The 19493-nt window shown below is 48.6% G+C and overlaps 1 protein-coding gene across 1 annotated transcript; it reads right to left on the bottom strand.

Annotated features, from left to right (window-relative positions):
- Nucleotides 1-7709: 7709 nt before the first annotated feature.
- Nucleotides 7710-11695, bottom strand: LOC123106277 (probable periplasmic serine endoprotease DegP-like). The gene is made up of 9 exons (XM_044528483.1): nucleotides 11207-11695; nucleotides 10133-10279; nucleotides 9884-10038; nucleotides 9391-9678; nucleotides 9104-9234; nucleotides 8494-8611; nucleotides 8328-8420; nucleotides 8155-8214; nucleotides 7710-8037 (listed from the first exon to the last, which is right to left on the bottom strand). Exons 1-9 carry the CDS (start codon nucleotides 11427-11429, stop codon nucleotides 7930-7932), a joined length of 1323 nt encoding a protein of 440 aa, XP_044384418.1. The 5' UTR covers nucleotides 11430-11695; the 3' UTR covers nucleotides 7710-7929.
- Nucleotides 11696-19493: the final 7798 nt, after the last annotated feature.

Raw genomic sequence — 19493 nt, 5'->3', positions numbered from 1 at the left:
AAACCCTGGAGCGGTTGACCAGAAGATCTAACCCTTTGACTTTTGCCGGACGGGCTTTGACCATTGGACCTCTCCACTCGGTTGTGGCAGGTCAGCCCATAGGAACACCTCGGAACAAGGTCCGGGCCAAACCCACCGCAAGATTCCCTCTGTGTCGACCCGACGCGGTCGTTTCCCCCCTCCAAGTGTCGGCGGGGGCGCCATCCGTGAAAGGGGTCACACTCCGGAGATGCGTGCCGGGTGTTGGCACCCACCACCACACTTCTAGATGTGTAAGAGGCCCCGACGCAAGATTTGGCAGCATGGCTAGCCACCGGAGGCCACCGGCCACAATCGTAGACACGCGACGACCAATCCGCATAGAGTGAATTGTTTAGATACTTCTGCATCACCAAAAATTATGAAAAATTACCATCCGTCCTATATCACATGTGCCCACGCTGTGTAAGAAAATCCTGATTTTATCGCGGTCCGAGCGTTCAATAATATTCACGCCGCACCGTTACTGCAGAACGTTTACTACGTTATGCCATCGCCGTCCGTGACAGGGGCCACACCCCGGAGCCGCGTGCTGCCTCTTTGGACATGCCACCACACCTTAAGGCATGCATGAGGGCCCCGCGCAATGCTCCGGTGGCATTGCTACCCCCCAAGGCCCCCCGTCCAGCAAAACCCTGGAGCAGTTGACCAGGAGATCTAACCCTTTGACTTTCACCGGACGGGCTTGGACCAATGGACCTCTCCACTCGGTTGTGGTAGTTCAGCCCATGGGAACACTTCGGAACAAGGTCCGGGCCAAACCCACCGCAAGATTCCCTCTGTGTCAACCCGACGCGGCCGTTTCCCCCCTCCATGTGCCGACGCTGGCGCCGTTCATGAAGGGGGTCACACTCCGGACACGCGTGCCGGGTGTTGGCACCCGCCACCACACTTCTAGACGTGTAAGAGGCCCCGACGCAAGATTTGCCGGCATGGCTAGCCCCTGGAGGCCGCCGGCCACAATCGTACACAAGCGACGAGCAATCCGCGTAGAGGGAATTGTTCAGATACTTCTGCCACCAAAAATTATGAATAATTACCATCTGTCTTATATCACATGTGCCCATGCCGTGTAAGAAAATCATAATTTTATCGCACTCTGAGTGTTCAATAATATTCACGTTGAACCGTTACCGCAAAACGTTTACTATACAGTGTCATCGCCGTCTGTAAGGGGGGCCACACCCCGGAGCCGCGTGCTGCCTCTTTGGACATGCCACCACACCTTAAGGCATGTACGAGGGCCCCGCGCGATGCTCCGGTGGCATTGCTAACCCCCAAGGCCCCCGTCCCGCCAAACCCTGCAGCGGTTGACCAAGAGATCTAACCCTTTGACTTTCACCGTACGGGATTTGACCAATGGACCTCTCCACCTGGCTGTGGTAGGTCAGCCCATAGGAACGCTTCGGAATAAGGTCCGGGCCAAACGCACCGCAAGATTCCCTCTGTGTCGACCCGACGCGGCAGTTTCCCCTCATCCATGTGCCGGCGTCGGCGCCGTCCGTGAAGGGGGTCACACTCCGGAGACGCGTGTCGGGTGTTGGCACCCGCCACCACACTTCTAGACGTGTAAGAGGCCCCGACGCAAGATTTGGCGGCATGGCTAGCCCCCGGAGGCCGCCGGCCACAATCGTACACACACGGCGAGCAATCCGCGTAGAGGGAATTGTTCAGATACTTCTGCATCACCAAAAATTATGAATAATTATCATATGTCTTATATCACATGTTCCCACGCCGTGTAAGAAAATCATAATTTTATCGCGCTCCGAGTGTTCAATAATATTCACGTCAAACCGTTACTGTAGAACATTTACCATACCGTGTCATCGCCATCCGTGAGGGGGGCCACACCCCGGAGCCGCGTGCTGCCTCTTCGGTCATGCCACCACACCTTAAGGCATGTATGAGGGGCCCACGCGATGATCCGGTGGCATTGCTAACCCCCAAGGCCCCCGTACCACCAAACCCTACAGCGGTTGACCAGGAGATCTAACCCCTTGACTTTCACCGGACAGGCTTTGACCAATGGACCTCTCCACCTGGTTGTGGTAGGTCAGCCCATAGGAACGCTTCGGAATAAGGTCCGGGCCAAACGCACCGCAAGGTTCCCTTTGTGTCGACCCGACGCCGCCGTTTCCCCCCTCCATGTGCCGACGCCGGCGCCGTCCGTGAAGGGGGTCACACTCCGGGGACGCGTGCCGGGTGTTGGCACTCGCCACCACACTTCTAGACGTGTAAGAGGCCCCGACGCAAGATTTGGCGGCATCGCTAGCCCCCGAAGGCCGTCGGCCACAATCATAGACACGCGAAGAGCAATCCGCATAGAGGGAATTGTTCAGATACTTCTGCATCACAAAAAATTATGAAAAATTACCATCCGTCCTTTATCACTTGTGCGCACGCCGTGTAAGAAAATCATGTTTTTATCGCGCTCCGAGTGTTCAATAATATTCACGCCACACAGTTACCGCATAACATTTACTATATCGTGTCATCGCCGTCCGTGAGGGGGGCCACACCCTGGAGCCGCGTGCTGCCTCTTCGGACATGCCACCATACCTTAAGGCATGTATGAGGGCCCCGCGCGATGCTCCGGTGGCATTGCTACCCCCAAGGACCCCGTCCCGCCAAACCATGCAGTGGTTGACCAGGAGATCTAACCCTTTGACTTTCATCGGACGGGCTTTGACCAATGGATCTCTCCACCCGGTTGTGGTAGGTCAGCCCATAGGAACACTTCGGAACAAGGTCCGGGCCAAACGCACCGCAAGATTCCCTCCGTGTCGACCCGACGAGGCCATTTCCCCCCTACAATTTTCGGCGCCGAAACACTAGCAGTGCAATAAATCTCTCAAATATTCTTGGCGGGTCCGAAAAATGTAGTGGCCTGACACGTGTCATTCGATGGCCTTCTTTGAGAGCACGAGAAGTTCCGAGGCCAACGGAGCAATAGGGCCCGCACTACTTTCACAAACCCGTCTCGTTCCCTCTTGGTACCCATAGACTACCTCGGAGATGGTGTAGTTTACAAGCGGCCTAATGTGAGGCCTATTCGAAATGCGCCCAAACTTTTACCACACCTTACAGGGGGCATTTGATGACGCGTGCCAGCTCCCGAGGATTTCCGGCATCGTACAATTTTTCGATAATTTAAACAGTGCGAGAGAGGGTAGGAAGACCGCTCGCACATGCGTGCGACCCAATGTTGGTTCGACATGTAACAATGACCTAATATATGTATGAAATAATCAATATTGGGGATATCACTTATCGGGAACTTATCGGTCGATTCGAGATAATGCGTAAATTGGTCAGTTTATCGGCATATCAGCCGATTTATCGGCATATATCGGCCAATTTATCTTATCGGCTAGACACTGAAGCGATAAATCGGCCGGTTTATCGGAATATCGGCCGATATCTTGAACAATGAAAATAATGAAATAAGGGGAAAGGTTTCATTTATGAAAACAATAAAATAAAAATATAATAAAAAGAAAATAAATTAAGTATAATAAAAATAGAATAAACTGAAATACAGTAACTATTAAAAGGGAAATTAATAAAATTTTATATTGAAATAAAATAAAAATAACTAATAAACCATGTATCTAGCTATGACACTCGGCTTACCCAGGGCGGGACTTAGCGAAAATACACGCGCGCAGAGCTCATTTTTGGCCCAAATCGACCGCGCGCAGAGCTCATTTTTGGCCACAAACCGTGCCGCCCCCCTGTCTCTCCCCCCGCGCCGTCCCTCTCCTCACGCCGCCGCCCACCCTCCACCCACCTGCCGCCTCGCCGTCACCCCCTCCCCCCGGTGCCGTCCTCTCCTCGGCGCACAGATCTCCCCCGCCCCCTCCCCGAGCATGAGGAGCCCCGAGCTGACCCGAGCCGACCCTCCCATCGGCGCCGCCGCCCCTCCCCGTCCGCTAGGGTTGAGGTCGCCTGGCCATCTCCGCTACGCCACCTCCGCCGGCAGGTACCTCTCTCTCTCTCTCTCACTCACTCTCTCTCTCTCTCTCTCTCTGTGACCGACCTATTTGTCTGTTGTCCAGGGCCGGCTCCTCCGGCGGCAAGGTGCTCCGGCAGTCCGGCGTGCCCCTGCTGATCTCCTCCTCGTGCAACAACGACATCAGCAACCAGGTATTGGTTCCCCTCCCTCCCCCAATTGCATCTTCAGGAACAAATGCATGTTCTGTTACATATTTGGTTCAGTTTGCATCTGTCCATTAGTTTGTAATTTTATTTGAATCAATTGTGATGGACACAACAGCAAGTGTATGAGATATGATCATGGATTTGGTTGGAAATAAGGCTGGCGTACATAAAAAACTGCATTTTGGAAAATGGGGACCCCCTGGTTTGGTTCTGTAACCTGGAGTTGGTACCTGACCCGAAATAAGGCCGCCCCATTTTTGCTAAGTTCTCAAATTATGTAGGTTTGTGTTGTCAGGAGGGAATTTGACCCCCTGATTTGGTTCTGTAACCTTGAGTTGGTACTTGTTGACACTGATTTTGTTTCCGTTTTCGCTTCAAAAATAAATAAATGCATTTTGTCTACCCAGGTGTTCATGAGCTGCAAGAATACCAAACAAATGAAATAGCACGCTGGCTAAATAAAAGTGTTCATGAGCTGCAAGAGTTCCCTATCTGCTAGATGTTTATTGAAAATGCTCACTTGGTTTCATTTCTGATGCAAATCCTTGATTCCACCGAGAGGGCCATGGCGCATATATGAATAACCTCTTTGTGCTCTCTGCCAAATCTCTTTAGAAGAAATTATTTGCCCCCCTTACAAGTTAAAGGCACGGGCAAACATTACAAATGCTAGAATTCATACATATATTGTAATCTAGTGAATAAGTCAGGCATGTCAATTATATGTTAAGCTTGTGGAAATACAAGTGTTGTCACTGTAAATACAAAAGGAGTGGCCAGAGCACGTATCTGGTTGCGTGGTGTGTCCACGCTCCCTTCGCGACCATATCCACATAAGGGTCTCATTGTCAAACCAGTCGGTGTGAGGTAAGTGCTTATGTGGACTCTTACTTGCGTCTTTACATTCAAGATCTTTTGCAGATACTATCTTACTTGCCTTTTCATTGTGCAGGGCCTTGGTGGTTCTTCGAGAAGACATAAAGGTGCCATGCCAGCCAAGCAGCATCATTGGATGTCTTTGCAGGCATTATTACCCTGGCATGGTCCCCATAGGAGACGGTGAGGAGGAGCCAGCTTGGTCTTGGGAGCATTGGAAACGCGCTCCGGATACCGAAGATAAGTGGGGCAGGGTGTACACCAGTGCTTACATGCAGAAGAAGGTAATAATTTCATCCGGCTCGGAACTTCTGAACTTGTGCCCTTATGGATATTATTGCTTCTATTGCAGAATAGGGAGAGAGGTTAGGGCGAAGAGCCGCTCAATACATTCATGGGATTATGTCTCTCGCAAGTCAAAGAAACCAGAAGGGGGGTGGGTCAACCGAGGTGCTGGCTTGAGGATTGATGCATACAGTGGGAAGTTCAAGGAGCACAACGGGCCCAACTCTGATCCGGCCTCAAGGGATATTGACGCTACGATTTCCGTCTAGTCAGGACAAGGCAATAAGTGTGGCTGGTTATATGTTGGCGACGGTGCCATCCGTAAGGACATTCCAAAACTCTCCCACCTCAGTGCTACCACGTCGAGCTCAGGTCCTGCTATAGAGTGTCGCCCACAACCTGGGCTGCACATGCTCTATCAATTCGAGGTATGTTTTGCTTAATTGACCTTCCTTGTGATTTCTTGTTTGTATTGCAACGATGGTGAACTTGTTGCGATGGCATATTGTAGGCCCGCCTAGAGAAAGAAACCAGGTTGCAGGAGGAGGCTCAGGAGAATGCCCTGCTTAAACAGGAGCAAGCCATGAAAATGCAACAACCCCTGTTTCAACAGTAGCAATTCATGGCTACACAGCAGGCATCCCTGCAGGAGGCGTTCGCTCAGTTCAGAGCTAATATGCAGGGTTCCACTTTGCCGGATCTTCCTCCACTTCAACCTCTTCCTACTTTCAACTTTGTAAGTCTTCCAACTTTTCAATCATGCATCTTACCATCCTGCTTAAAGATCATGCATTACCATTTCACCGTTTCATGCTTGAGGTGCTCTCAGTCGGGACAAGGCTCCAATAACTGTGTGGTAGGTGGACCTACACCTGGCCAAGCAAGCCCATTGACACCCACCCACTACGGCTCATGTCGCCTCGATCTCCCCGCAACAATGATCACTCGAGGTAGTTGTCTATGTTTGTGCATTGTTGATGCTTGCGTCTTGTCGTTGCTTGTGCTTCTCAACTTACAACTTGTGCATTGTTGATGGTAGAGCCCACAAGTGTTGATGCTTATATTGTTCATATTTCTTAGCTTCAATTTGAACCTTATATGTTGATGCTTGTTGACTCTTGTGCCTTATTGATCTTTGCAACTTAACTTTAGAAACTCATGCGTGTGATAATGGACTTGTAGGTTTGCATCGTGGATGCCGTTGACGGTGGGCATACATGCTGCGGTGGAGCTCATTGCATCTTTTAGGTTCATGCTTGGTGTGAACTTGGAACTCATGGTCCTTTCATTTGTGAACTTCTGGTTACATGTATGTTGTTGTGAACCTTAGTTGGATATGTATGCATGTGTGGACTTGGAACTCACGGTCCTTTCGTTTGTGAACTCTTGTTGCATATGTATGCATGTGTGGACTTTGAACTAATGGTTCTTTCGTTTATTATGGCTGTCAACTTGTAATATATTGTTGTTGTGAACCTTCGTTGGATATATATTGCTTATTTGTTGGATATATACATTGTTGGATATATATTTGTTGGATATATACATTGATGGATATATATTTGTTGGATACATACATTGCTGGATATACATTGTTGCTGCTATGAAGCAAGTAAAAAAAATGCCATATGGGCTATAAGCCGTGTACCCCAGCAAATAGCACCCGGCTTATAGGCCATATAAGCCACGGTCAGGCTATAAGCCGTGTATCCCAGCAAAATGGCACCCGGCTTATAGGATAAATAAGCCACCGGAGGGCTATATAAGCCGTGTGCCTCAGCTATATGGCACCTGGCTTATCTATAAACCGTGCAACGTATAGGGCACTCAGCGTATGTATAAACTGTGCAACACACACTGGCACTCGGCTTATACAGACGGTGACACGTGGCCGTTAACAGCTGGCTGCCGTCATGTTACTTTATTAAGCCGAGTGGCTTGTATAAACACCCGGCTTATATATAAACCGAGTATTTTTGCCACGGCACCCGGCTTATACCTGATAAGCCGGTCCACTGTAAGCCGTGTCATATAAGCCGGGAGTTTTACTCGGCTTATATATAAACCGAGTTTATATCGATATAAGCCGAGTTCTTTGGGTACACGGCTTAAAAGTTTTTTCTTGTAGTGCATATCCAGAAAGAAAACTAAGAGCAAACGTGAAAGCAATGTTTAATCCACATTCTTTGCAAAATGTCACACAACTCAAAGTTAGCGCCAGAAAACCCAGACATGCATCTCTTGTTCCAAAAAATCCTAAAACTTCCAAGTCTACAAATGGAATATGGACACTTTGGTAAAAAAAACATGGGTGAAGTCTGTTCTGTACAACTTACTTGCTGCACACCACCTGTTTATAAAAATCGTAAACTTCCAAAATATCAGAATAGTGTATGGTTTGGTGTGATATTTTACACATCAGATGTGTGTCGTGTAAGAATGTATTGCACAATGCACATGAGCTTGCATACTTAGTGATAGCATTCTGTCTGGATAATAGGTGTGTACAAAAAAATAGAACATACATGCTTGAGAATTGACATAATAATCTGTAGACGGGGCTGGTTAAAAAAGGAGATTTGCACCTCTTGTAATAACTTCTCCAAGTTCTGATAATTTTGCAGTCAACTCTATGGTGCTCCATTGTTCTTTGAGTGTGTGAAACACCCCAACCTACGGAGTTTGCCAAACACATCTCTTAGAGCTAGCATTTTGCTAATAATACTTCGGTACAAATAAATGTATGGCCGGGATCAAGAAAACAGCCCTCATATATAGAAATGAACTTACAGAAATACGAACTTCAGCATCTAAAGTTCCCTTGTATATGCTCATCAGTGTATTTTCCAACTGATAATTGCAGGAAACTAAAACATTCTAGTCAAGACTGTGAAGTTACTAAATATCACACAAATTAAATTTATTTTCAGTTTGTTTACCTAACAAATCTCTAATTCACTCACCTCAATTGTGGAAGAAACATGCTTTCCATTGAAAGATTCGATAATATCACCTTTTTGGATTCCAAATTTCTCAGCAGGCGACCCTCCCGACACCTAATGTTCAAATGTCAATAATTAACCTTTACACAGATGAGAAATTGAGCACTTTCAGGAAGTCATTACCTACCTCTTGAACAATAAGACCATCATCAATGTTAAACATACGCCATAACATGTCAACATGAGCAGGTTCTAGAAGTTTGATGTCCTTAAACATCATTCCAAGATGAGGCCGGGCGATGTGCCTACATCAAATCAGATAATCATCATTTAACATATCTTTGGTGGAACCAGGCTTCCATCTAACATGTTAAAAAATCAACAATAATCAAATATTTTGATTCAAATAGAGTTCAGAAAGGCCCAACAGGGATGAATCGTTCATAGTAGTTGACAAAAACTCATAGAGGGGATTTGATATTACGTAAAAGTAACACATTTTGCACTCTCAGCGCCGTTCTACTTGTTTCTTCCTATCTAGGCCCCATCAAAGATCTAGTTCTTGATTTTCTTACAAATGAGCATTATTCCTAAATTATTTACTTTAGCCACATGTTCAAACGAGATGATGATGATATTTTCTTTGAAAATCTTACACAACTTATGGTCATTAAATTTCATAAAAGTGAGAAAATAGATACTACTAAAAATAATGACTCCTAAAAATACGTAAAAAGAACAATTAGGAGACACCACATTAGTCTAATACTATCACAGCACTGAGAGAGAAAACGTACTGATATTTCTTCCATGAATCCGAACAATTGAGCAAAATGGAAGAAGGTATGAAAGACCCAAATCTCTTAGGGACGTTGACCATTCCGACAACTTCTCCACGCAGGTCAATAACTAGCCCCCCATAGTCAAACTGCAACAATTCATATTGGCAACATATATGAAACTTTGCAAGAACAAAAAAAATGTTATAACAATAGATTGCAATATAGAACACAAAGATGACATCACACAAAACTCAAAACTGTACCAAATGTATATAATACTATCTAATGATAAGATATATCACCTCATTATCATCACCATGGCCATCTGGAGAACGGAAGTATACATTGTGGTGCCGCTCAAACATAGTTGGATTCAAATATTCTGCCCTGGCATATGTTATCCTTAGATTTAAGGAATTGTCTCTTCCGAGCCGAAAAACCTCTTGAGCAAATTCTACATCTTTTTCATTCAAAGATGGTAAGTTGATTGGTTGATCCACCTGAACGCTCAGGAAAGCGAGATCGTAGTGGGGCTGGAGATAGACCAGCTGGCCCTTTGCACTGGTGCCATTTAGCAAATGAACAGTGACCTAAAAATGGTTGCAGAACAGATTATATACGACTTTTGGTAAGCGAAGGTGTGTTTTGTTTCCATTTCGTTATTAGAAAAGGCCAATAGCACACACAAAAAACATGTGAATTGCAATACAAGATTATCATTTTTTTAGATGGAACCAGCTGTAAAAGATAGTACATGCATATATAGAAATTAATAGAAAAAGCACATTGACTCACATCAGCATCTGTAGCATACTCTTCACCGCCTGACCAGACACTGTAAGGAGCATCCTTTGTGCGAATCAGCCGCGCAGTTGTCAAAACAAGGCCAGTTTTCTTCTCCTCATCCCAATCGACCCAGAAGCCAGAGCACCTTCTTAGCGGTTCACCATCTGTGTGATTCAAACACAATATATATGTTAAGTTGCGCGACGACGGATCAACTAATCCAAATCATAGAGTGTACAAGGATACATATAAAAGTACCGCAAGAGGATGAAATCCCTAGAAGAAATTTCGCAGCGAGGAGCACAGCCTTGCTTCCGGATCGAAAGACGGGGAAAAGCTCGATGGTGTGAAACCTGGTGGCAGGTTTGTAGTAGTCGAGCGGAGAAATTTTCACAGGGCGGGGAGCTACGGGCAGAAGTAGAACATAAATATATATATCGAGGGTAATTAATTGAACAGTTGCGTTATTACTTTTTTTTACAATGCGCATAAGCATGCGTATCATATATTGAGGAAGAAGCGGCAAAGAAGCCGGATACATACAACGCCTTTCGGCCATTACAATGCCAATCACAAGGATTAGAATCCATATCCACCAAACGCACCCATCACAGGAACTACAATACATGCTCCACCTAGGCATGTCATGATCGACGTCAGAGACCTCTACAACAATGGCAAGACTCAAGGACAACACAGACCAACGTACCCCACCCACTACGCCAAGTGGAAGTCAGTAAAGTGGACGGTAGGGCCTGGGCAAACCTACAGGAGTCATCATCGAGAGAGCTCCGGTGATGGTGTACATTAATTGCGCCTCGGAGGCCCACGCCCAAAGTAGTAGCCGACACCGATAAGAGCCATGCCACCGGGACTCCTCGAGCACCAAGGAGGGAACGACGGAATTCCAGGTCGCCGCCGCCTGGTCCGAAGGCCGAACCAAGGGTTTCCCTTGAGCACGAGGGAGGGAGTCCATGGACGTTGCCATGCTAGCCTCAGCGTCATGAAGCAGGGATTTCTCCCAGCCCAAGATCATAAAACCAAAGTTCCGGAGCTGCTCAATCAGGCCGGCCACCGACGCCCTCGTCGCGACCCCCGGCCTCAACACCACGCACCACCAGCCCGCCTCCCGCCACAAGCCATCCCTTCCCCACACCAGATCGCCAAGGGCAGCCCCGAATCCGCTTCCAGACGCCGCCGGGGAGCCACGCCGCACCAGAGCTCGCGGCGCGACGCCTGCAACCCCGCCGCCAGCTAGCGGGCGCCAACGCTAGAGTAGTAAACTGATGACAAATTGGATGGTGGTCGGGAATCGTGCGATCATATTCATACCTGATTCTTCGTCGAGTCTAGCCTTTTCCATCTTGGCCAAGTAGTCATCGCCGAAGGAATCGGGATTAACCCCCGCCCATTGTGACGGATTAGGCAAGTCCTCGTCACTGTCGCTCCCCAGATCCACCACCTTCTTCTTCTTCTCCGGCAAGGGATCGTCTCGGCTGGTCGGATCGGCCGCCATGGTTCTTTTGTTGCTGGATCTCTCCGCACCCGCGCCCATCTTATTTCTCGGATCGATGGGAATCCACCGTCGACCGACCCTCTTGCAATCGCGCCGCTGCTACCGACTGTGTCGTGTTCGCCGTTGGGGTTAACCCTAAGCCGTACGTTGGGGTCGATCTGACCGTACACGGGGGTTTCCTGCTAATTTTTTGTGGACATGCGGTGGCAAAGGTGCCAACATCCGGCATCTAGCTCCTACGCCTGGTGTATCTCTCGGCGGAAGGAGTATCGCGTCGTACGCCAGCGTACGGGGCATGCGCCGCCTACTAGGGTTCGTTGCATCCCGCCATTTCTAAAAGTGATACCAGCGAAGGGTGCGGGGGAGTGGAACGAACCGCCGTAAATCTTTCCAGGGAGTACGTACGTACGAGGATGCATGCGTACGTACCCATATGGATTCCTACTTCATTTTCTTGTTAAGACTAGTAATAATGTACGTGCAATACACGTTTATATTAGGTAGCGTATTAGTTGTACGTTATATTAGATAAGATATATGTTGCATGTTGGTATTTGGTAAGATATTAATTACTTTTTTGCGGGAATGGTACTCCCTTCGGTCTTTTTTAGTTCGCCTATAAGATATTAACTACAGGAAAATCCCAGTTTCCCGTGTGTTATCCTATAAGCCGAGTGCTTTTTTTCGTGCACCCGGCTTATGCTCATCTAAGCTGAGTCTCGAGGAAAAAACACCCGGTAAATACAAAGAACTCGGCTTATGGTCATCTATAAGCCGAGTTTCGCAAAAAGCTCACGGCTAACATGAAACACACGGTATCTACGGGAAAAGGCACCCGGCTTACAGCACACACTCGGCAAAGACCTCTGCCACGTGTCTGCAACGGCAGTGGTTGACGGCGCCCGTCACGGAGCAGCCTATAAGCCGTGTGTCCGAAGAAGGCACCCGGCTTATAGCACATATAAGTCGTGTGCCCAAAACAGACACTCGGCTTATAGGAAATGTAAGCCGTGTGTCCGATAAAAGCACTAGGCTTACATTTTTGCGGTTTTTTTGCAACGGTAACATTTGTGCGAAATTGGTTTAAGATGGTTTTCATTGCATTTATATTTACTACTTAATTAGTATTATTATTCTCACCTATTTTTCTGTTGACTAGTTTTCATGTGTCTTATTTGTGAAATTCTTAATTTAACGCCACTTTTAATATTTTGATGACTCCTTCGACACCCTAACGTAGCCGCCACCACACTTCTAGACGTGTAAGAGGCCTCGACGCAAGATTTGGCGGCATGGCTAGCCCCCGGAAATCGCCGGTCACAATCGTAGACACGCAAAGCGCAATCCGCGTAGAGGGAAGTGTTCAAATACTTCTGCATCACCAAAAATTATGAAAAATTACCATCCGTCCTATATCACATGTGCCCACGCCGTGTAAGAAAATCATGATTTTATCGCGCTCCGAGTGTTCAATAATATTCACGCCGCACCGTTACCGCAGAACGTTTATTATACCGTGTCATCGCCGTCCGTGAGGGGGGCCACACCCCGGAGCCGTGTGCTGCCTCTTCAGACATGCCACCGCACCTTAAGGCATGTATGAGGGCCCCACGCGATGCTCCGGTGTTATTGCTACCCCCCAAGGCCCCCGTCCTGCCAAACCCTGGAGCGGTTGACCAGAAGATCTAACCCTTTGACTTTTGCCGGACGGGCTTTGACCATTGGACCTCTCCACTCGGTTGTGGCAGGTCAGCCCATAGGAACACCTCGGAACAAGGTCCGGGCCAAACCCACCGCAAGATTCCCCTGTGTCGACCCGACGCGGTCGTTTCCCCCTCCAAGTGTCAGCGGGGGCGCCATCCGTGAAAGGGGTCACACTCCGGAGATGCGTGCCGGGTGTTGGCACCCACCACCACACTTCTAGATGTGTAAGAGGCCCCGACGCAAGATTTGGCGGCATGGCTAGCCCCCGGAGGCCACCGGCCACAATCGTAGACACGCGACGAGCAATCCGCATAGAGGGAATTGTTTAGATACTTCTGCATCACCAAAAATTTTGAAAAATTACCATCCGTCCTATATCACATGTGCCCACGCTATGTAAGAAAATCATGATTTTATCGCGGTCCGAGCGTTCAATAATATTCACGCCGCACCGTTATTGCAGAACGTTTACTATGTTATGACATCGCCGTCCGTGACAGGGGCCACACCCCGGAGCCGCGTGCTGCCTCTTTGGACATGCCACCACACCTTACGGCATGGATGAGGGCCCCGCGCAATGCTCCGGTGGCATTGCTACCCCCCAAGGCCCCCGTCCAGCCAAACCCTGGAGCGGTTGACCAGGAGATCTAACCCTTTGACTTTCACCGGACGGGCTTCGACCAATGGACCTCTCCACTCGGTTGTGGTAGTTCAGCCCATGGGAACACTTCGGAACAAGGTCCGGGCCAAACCCACCGCAAGATTCCCTCTGTGCCGACCCGACGCGGCCGTTTCCCTCCTCCATGTGCCGACGCCGGCGCCGTTCATGAAGGGGGTCACACTCCGGAGACGCGTGCCGGGTGTTGGCACCCGCCACCACACTTCTAGACGTGTAAGAGGCCCCGACGCAAGATTTGGCGGCATGGCTAGCCCCCGGAGGCCGCCGGCCACAATCGTACACAAGCGACGAGCAATCCGCGTAGAGGGAATTGTTCAGATACTTCTGCATCACCAAAAATTATGAATAATTACCATCTGTCTTATATCACATGTGCCCATGCCGTGTAAGAAAATCATAATTTTATCGCACTCTGAGTGTTCAATAATATTCACGTTGAACCCTTACCGCAAATCGTTTACTATACAGTGTCATCGCCGTCTGTAAGGGGGGCCACACCCCGGAGCCGCGTGCTGCCTCTTTGGACATGCCACCACACCTTAAGGCATGTACGAGGGCCCCGCGCGATGCTCCGGTGGCATTGCTAACCCCCAAGGCCCCCGTCCCGCCAAACCCTGCAGCGGTTGACCAGGAGATCTAACCCTTTGACTTTCACCGTACGGGCTTTGACCAATGGACCTCTCCACCCGGTTGTGGTAGGTCAGCCCATAGGAACGCTTCGGAATAAGGTCCGGGCCAAACGCACCGCAAGATTCCCTCTGTGTCGACCCGACGCGGCAGTTTCCCCTCATCCATGTGCCGGCGCCGGCGCCGTCCGTGAAGGGGGTCACACTCCGGAGAGGCGTGTCGGGTGTTGGCACCCGCCACCACACTTCTAGACGTGTAAGAGGCCCCGACGCAAGATTTGGCGGCATGGCTAGCCCCTGGAAGCCGCCGGCCACAATCGTACACACGCGGCGAGCAATCCGCGTAGAGGGAATTGTTCAGATACTTCTGCATCACCAAAAATTATGAATAATTACCATCTGTCTTATATCACATGTGCCCACGCCGTGTAAGAAAATCATAATTTTATCGCGCTCCGGGTGTTCAATAATATTCACGTCAAACCGTTACTGCAGAACATTTACCATACCGTGTCATCGCCATCCGTGAGGGGGGCCACACCCCGGAGCCGCGTGTTGCCTCTTCGGTCATGCCACCACACCTTAAGGCATGTATGAGGGGCCCACGCGATGATCCGGTGGCATTGCTAACCCCCAAGGCCCCCGTCCCACCAAACCCTGCAGCGGTTGACCAGGAGGTCTAACCCCTAGACTTTCACCGGACGGGCTTTGACCAAAGGACCTCTCCACCCGGTTGTGGTAGGTCAGCCCATAGGAAAGCTTCGGAATAAGGTTCGGGCCAAACGCACCGCAAGGTTCCCTCTGTGTCGACCCGACGCCGCCGTTTCCCCCCTCCATGTGCCGGCGCCGGCGCCGTCCGTGAAGGGGGTCACACTCTGGGGACGCGTGCCGGGTGTGTGCACTCGCCACCACACTTCTAGGCGTGTAAGAGGCCCCGACGCAAGATTTGGCGGCATCGCTAGCCCCCGAAGGCCGCCGTCCACAATCATAGACACGCGAAGAGCAATCCGCATAGAGGGAATTGTTTAGATACTTCTGCATCACCAAAAATTATGAAAAATTACCATCCGTCCTTTATCACATGTGCGCACGTCGTGTAAGAAAATCATGTTTTTATCGCGCTCCGAGTGTTTAATAATATTCACGCCACACAGTTACCGCAGAACGTTTACTATACCGTGTCATCGCCGTCCGTGAGGGGGCCACACCCTAGAGCCGCGTGCTGCCTCTTCGGACATGCCACCATACCTTAAGGCATGTATGAGGGCCCCGCGCGATGCTCCGGTGGCATTGCTACCCCCAAGGACCCCGTCCCGCCAAACCATGCAGCGGTTGACCAGGAGATCTAACCCTTTGACTTTCATCGGACGGGCTTTGACCAATGGATCTTTCCACCCGGTTGTGGTAGGTTAGCCCATAGGAACACTTCGGAACAAGGTCCGGGCCAAACGCACCGCAAGATTCCCTCCGTGTCGACCCGACGCGGCCATTTCCCCCCTGCAATTTTCGGCGCCGAAACACTAGCAGTGCAATAAATCTTTCAAATATTCTTGGCGGGTCCGAAAAATGTAGTGGCCTGACACGTGTCATTCGATGGCCTTCTTTGAGAGCACGAGAAGTTCCGAGGCCAACGGAGCAATAGGGCCCGGACTACTTTCACAAACCCGTCTCGTTCCCTCTTGGTACCCATAGACTACCTCGGAGATGGTGTAGTTTACAAGCGGCCTAATGTGAGGCCTATTCGAAATGCGCCCAAACTTTTACCACACCTTATAGGGGGCATTTGATGACGCGTGCCAGCTCCCGAGGATTTCCGGCATTGTACGATTTTTCGATAATTTAAACAGTGCGAAAGAAGGTAGGAAGACCGCTCGCACATGCGTGCGACCCAATGTTGGTTCGACAGGTAACAATGACCTAATATATGTTTGAAATAATCAATATTGGGGATATCACTTATCAGGAACTTATCGGTCGATTCGAAATAATGCGTAAATTGGTCAGTTTATCGGCATATCAGCCGATTTATCGGCATATATCGGCCAATTTATCTTATCGGCCAGACACTGAAGCGATAAATCGGCCGGTTTATCGGAATATCGGCCGATATCTTGAACAATGAAAATAATGAAATAAGGGGAAAGGTTTCATTTATGAAAACAATAAAATAAAAATATAATAAAAAGAAAATAAATTAAGTATAATAAAAATACAATAAAGTGAAATACAGTAATTATTAAAAGTGAAATTAATAAAATTTTATATTGAAATAAAATAAAAATAAATTATAAACCATGTATCTAGCTATGACACTCGGCTTACCCAGGGCGGGACTTAGCGAAAATACACGGGCGCAGAGCTCATTTTTGGCCCAAATCGACCGCGCGCATAGCTCATTTTTGGCCCCAAACCATGCCGCCCCCCTGTCTCTCCCCCCGCGCCGTCCCTCTCCTCGCGCCACCGCCCACCCTCCACCCACCTGCCGCCTCGCCGTCACCCCCTGCCCCCCGGTGTCGTCCTCTCCTCGGCCCATAGATCTCCCCCGCCCCCTCCCCGAGCATGAGGAGCCCCGAGCTGACCCGAGCCGGCCCTCCCATCGGCGCCGCCGCCCCTCCCCGTCCGCTAGGGTTGAGGTCGCCTGGCCATCTCCGCTACGCCACCTCCGCCGGCAGGTACCTCTCTCTCTCTCTCTCTCTCTGACCGGCCTATTTGTCTGTTGTCCAGGGCCGGCTCCTCCGGCGGCAAGGTGCTCCGGCAGTCCGGCGTGCCCCTGCTGATCTCCTCCTAGTGCAACAACGACATCAGCAACCAGGTATTGGTTCCCCTCCCTCCCCCAATTGCATCTTCAGGAACAAATGCATGTTCTGTTACATATTTGGTTCAGTTTGAATCTGTCCATTACTTTGTAATTTTATGTGAATCAATTGTGATGGACACAAACAGCAAGTGTATGAGATATGATCATGGATTTGGTTGGAAATAAGGCTGGCGTACATAAAAAAACTGCATTTTGGAAAATGGGGACCCCCTGGTTTGGTTCTGTAACCTGGAGTTGGTACCTGACCCGAAATAAGGCCGCCCCATTTTTTCTCAGTTCTCAAATTATGTAGGTTTGTGTTGTCAGGAGGGAATTTGACCCCCTGATTTGGTTCTGTAACCTTGAGTTGGTACTTGTTGACACTGCTTTTGTTTCCGTTTTCGCTTCAAAAATAAATAAATGCATTTTGTCTACCCAGGTGTTCATGAGCTGCAAGAATACCAAACAAATGAAATAGCACGCTGGCTAAATAAAAGTGTTCATGAGATGCAAGAGTTCCTTATCTGCTAGATGTTTATTGAAAATGCTCACTTGGTTTTATTTCTGATGCAAATCCTTGATTCCACCGAGAGGGCCATGGTGCATGTATGAATAACCTCTTGGTGCTCTCTGCCAAATCTCTTTAGAAGAAATTATTTGCCCCCCTTACAAGTTAAAGGCACGGGCAAACATTACAAATGCTAGAATTCATACATATATTGTAATCTAGTGAATAAGTCAGGCATGTCAATTATATGTTAAGCTTGTGGAAATACAAGTGTTGTCACTGTAAATACAAAAGGAGTGGCCAGAGCACGTATCTGGTTGCGTGGTGTGTCCACGCTCCCTTCGCGACCATATCCACATAAGGGTCTCATTGTCAAACCAGTCGGTGTGAGGTAAGTGCTTATGTGGACTCTTACTTGCGTCTTTACATTCAAGATCTTTTGCAGATACTAACTTACTTGTCTTTTCATTGTGCAGGGCCTTGGTGGTTCTTCGAGAAGACATAAAGGTGCCATGCCAGCCAAGCAGCATCATTGGATGTCTTTGCAGGCATTATTACCCTGGCATGGTTATATGTTGGCGACGGTGCCATCCGTAAGGACATTCCAAAACTCTCCCACCTCAGTGCTACCACGTCGAGCTCAGGTCCTGCTATAGAGTGTCGCCCACAACCTGGGCTGCACATGCTCTATCAATTCGAGGTATGTTTTGCTTAATTGACCTTCCTTGTGATTTCTTCTTTGTATTGCAACGATGGTGAACTTGTTGCGATGGCATATTGTAGGCCCGCCTAGCGAAAGAAACCAGGTTGCAGGAGGAGGCTCAGGCGAATGCCCTGCTTAAATAGGAGCAAGCCATGAAAATGCAGCAACCCCTGTTTCAACAGCAGCAATTCATGGCTACACAGCAGGCATCCCTGCAGGAGGCGTTCGCTCAGTTCAGAGCTAATATGCAGGGTTCCACTTTGCCGGATCTTCCTCCACTTCCACCTCTTCCTACTTTCAACTTTGTAAGTCTTCCAACTTTTCAATCATGCATCTTACCATCCTGCTTAAAGATCATGCATTACCATCTCACCGTTTCATGCTTGAGGTGCTCTCAGTCGGGACAAGGCTCCAATAACTGTGTGGTAGGTGGACCTACACCTGGCCAAGCAAGCCCAGTGACACCCACCCACTACGGCTCATGTCGCCTCGATCTCCCCGCAACAATGATCACTCGAGGTAGTTGTCTATGTTTGTGCATTGTTGATGCTTGCGTCTTGTCGTTGCTTGTGCTTCTCAACTTACAACTTGTGCATTGTTGATGGTAGAGCCCACAAGTGTTGATGCTTATATTGTTCATACTTCTTAGCTTCAATTTGAACCTTATATGTTGATGCTTGTTGACTCTTGTGCCTTATCGATCTTTGCAACTTAACTTTAGAAACTCATGCGTGTGATAATGGACTTGTAGGTTTGCATCGTGGATGCCGTTGACGGTGGGCATACATGCTGCGGTGGAGCTCATTGCATCTTTTAGGTTCATGCTTGGTGTGAACTTGGAACTCATGGTCCTTTCATTTGTGAACTTCTGGTTACATGTATGTTGTTGTGAACCTTTGTTGGATATGTATGCATGTGTGGACTTGGAACTCACGGTCATTTCGTTTGTGAACTCTTGTTGCATATGTATGCATGTGTGGACTTTGAACTAATGGTTCTTTCGTTTGTTATGGTTGTCAACTTGTAATATATTGTTGTTGTGAACCTTCGTTGGATATATATTGCTTATTTGTTGGATATATACAT

This window comes from Triticum aestivum, chromosome 5A (assembly GCF_018294505.1).
Source record: "Triticum aestivum cultivar Chinese Spring chromosome 5A, IWGSC CS RefSeq v2.1, whole genome shotgun sequence".
Lineage (NCBI taxonomy): Eukaryota > Viridiplantae > Streptophyta > Magnoliopsida > Poales > Poaceae > Triticum > Triticum aestivum.
The sequence above is the reverse complement of the archived record's forward strand: the minus strand, read 5'-3'. Positions and strand labels throughout refer to the sequence as shown.

What these genes read in the sequence shown, in the direction of transcription:
- LOC123106277 (XM_044528483.1), bottom strand. Translation starts at nt 11,429, where the DNA reads ATGGGCGCGGGTGCGGAGAGATCCAGCAACAAAAGAACCATGGCGGCC. An exon ending in TAGACTCGACGAAGAATCAG is followed by an intron (nt 10,280 to 11,206) that starts GTATGAATATGA and finishes TTCTGCCCGTAG; the next exon opens with CTCCCCGCCCTGTGAAAATT. An exon ending in ATGGTCTTATTGTTCAAGAG is followed by an intron (nt 8,421 to 8,493) that starts GTAGGTAATGAC and finishes TTTGAACATTAG; the next exon opens with GTGTCGGGAGGGTCGCCTGC.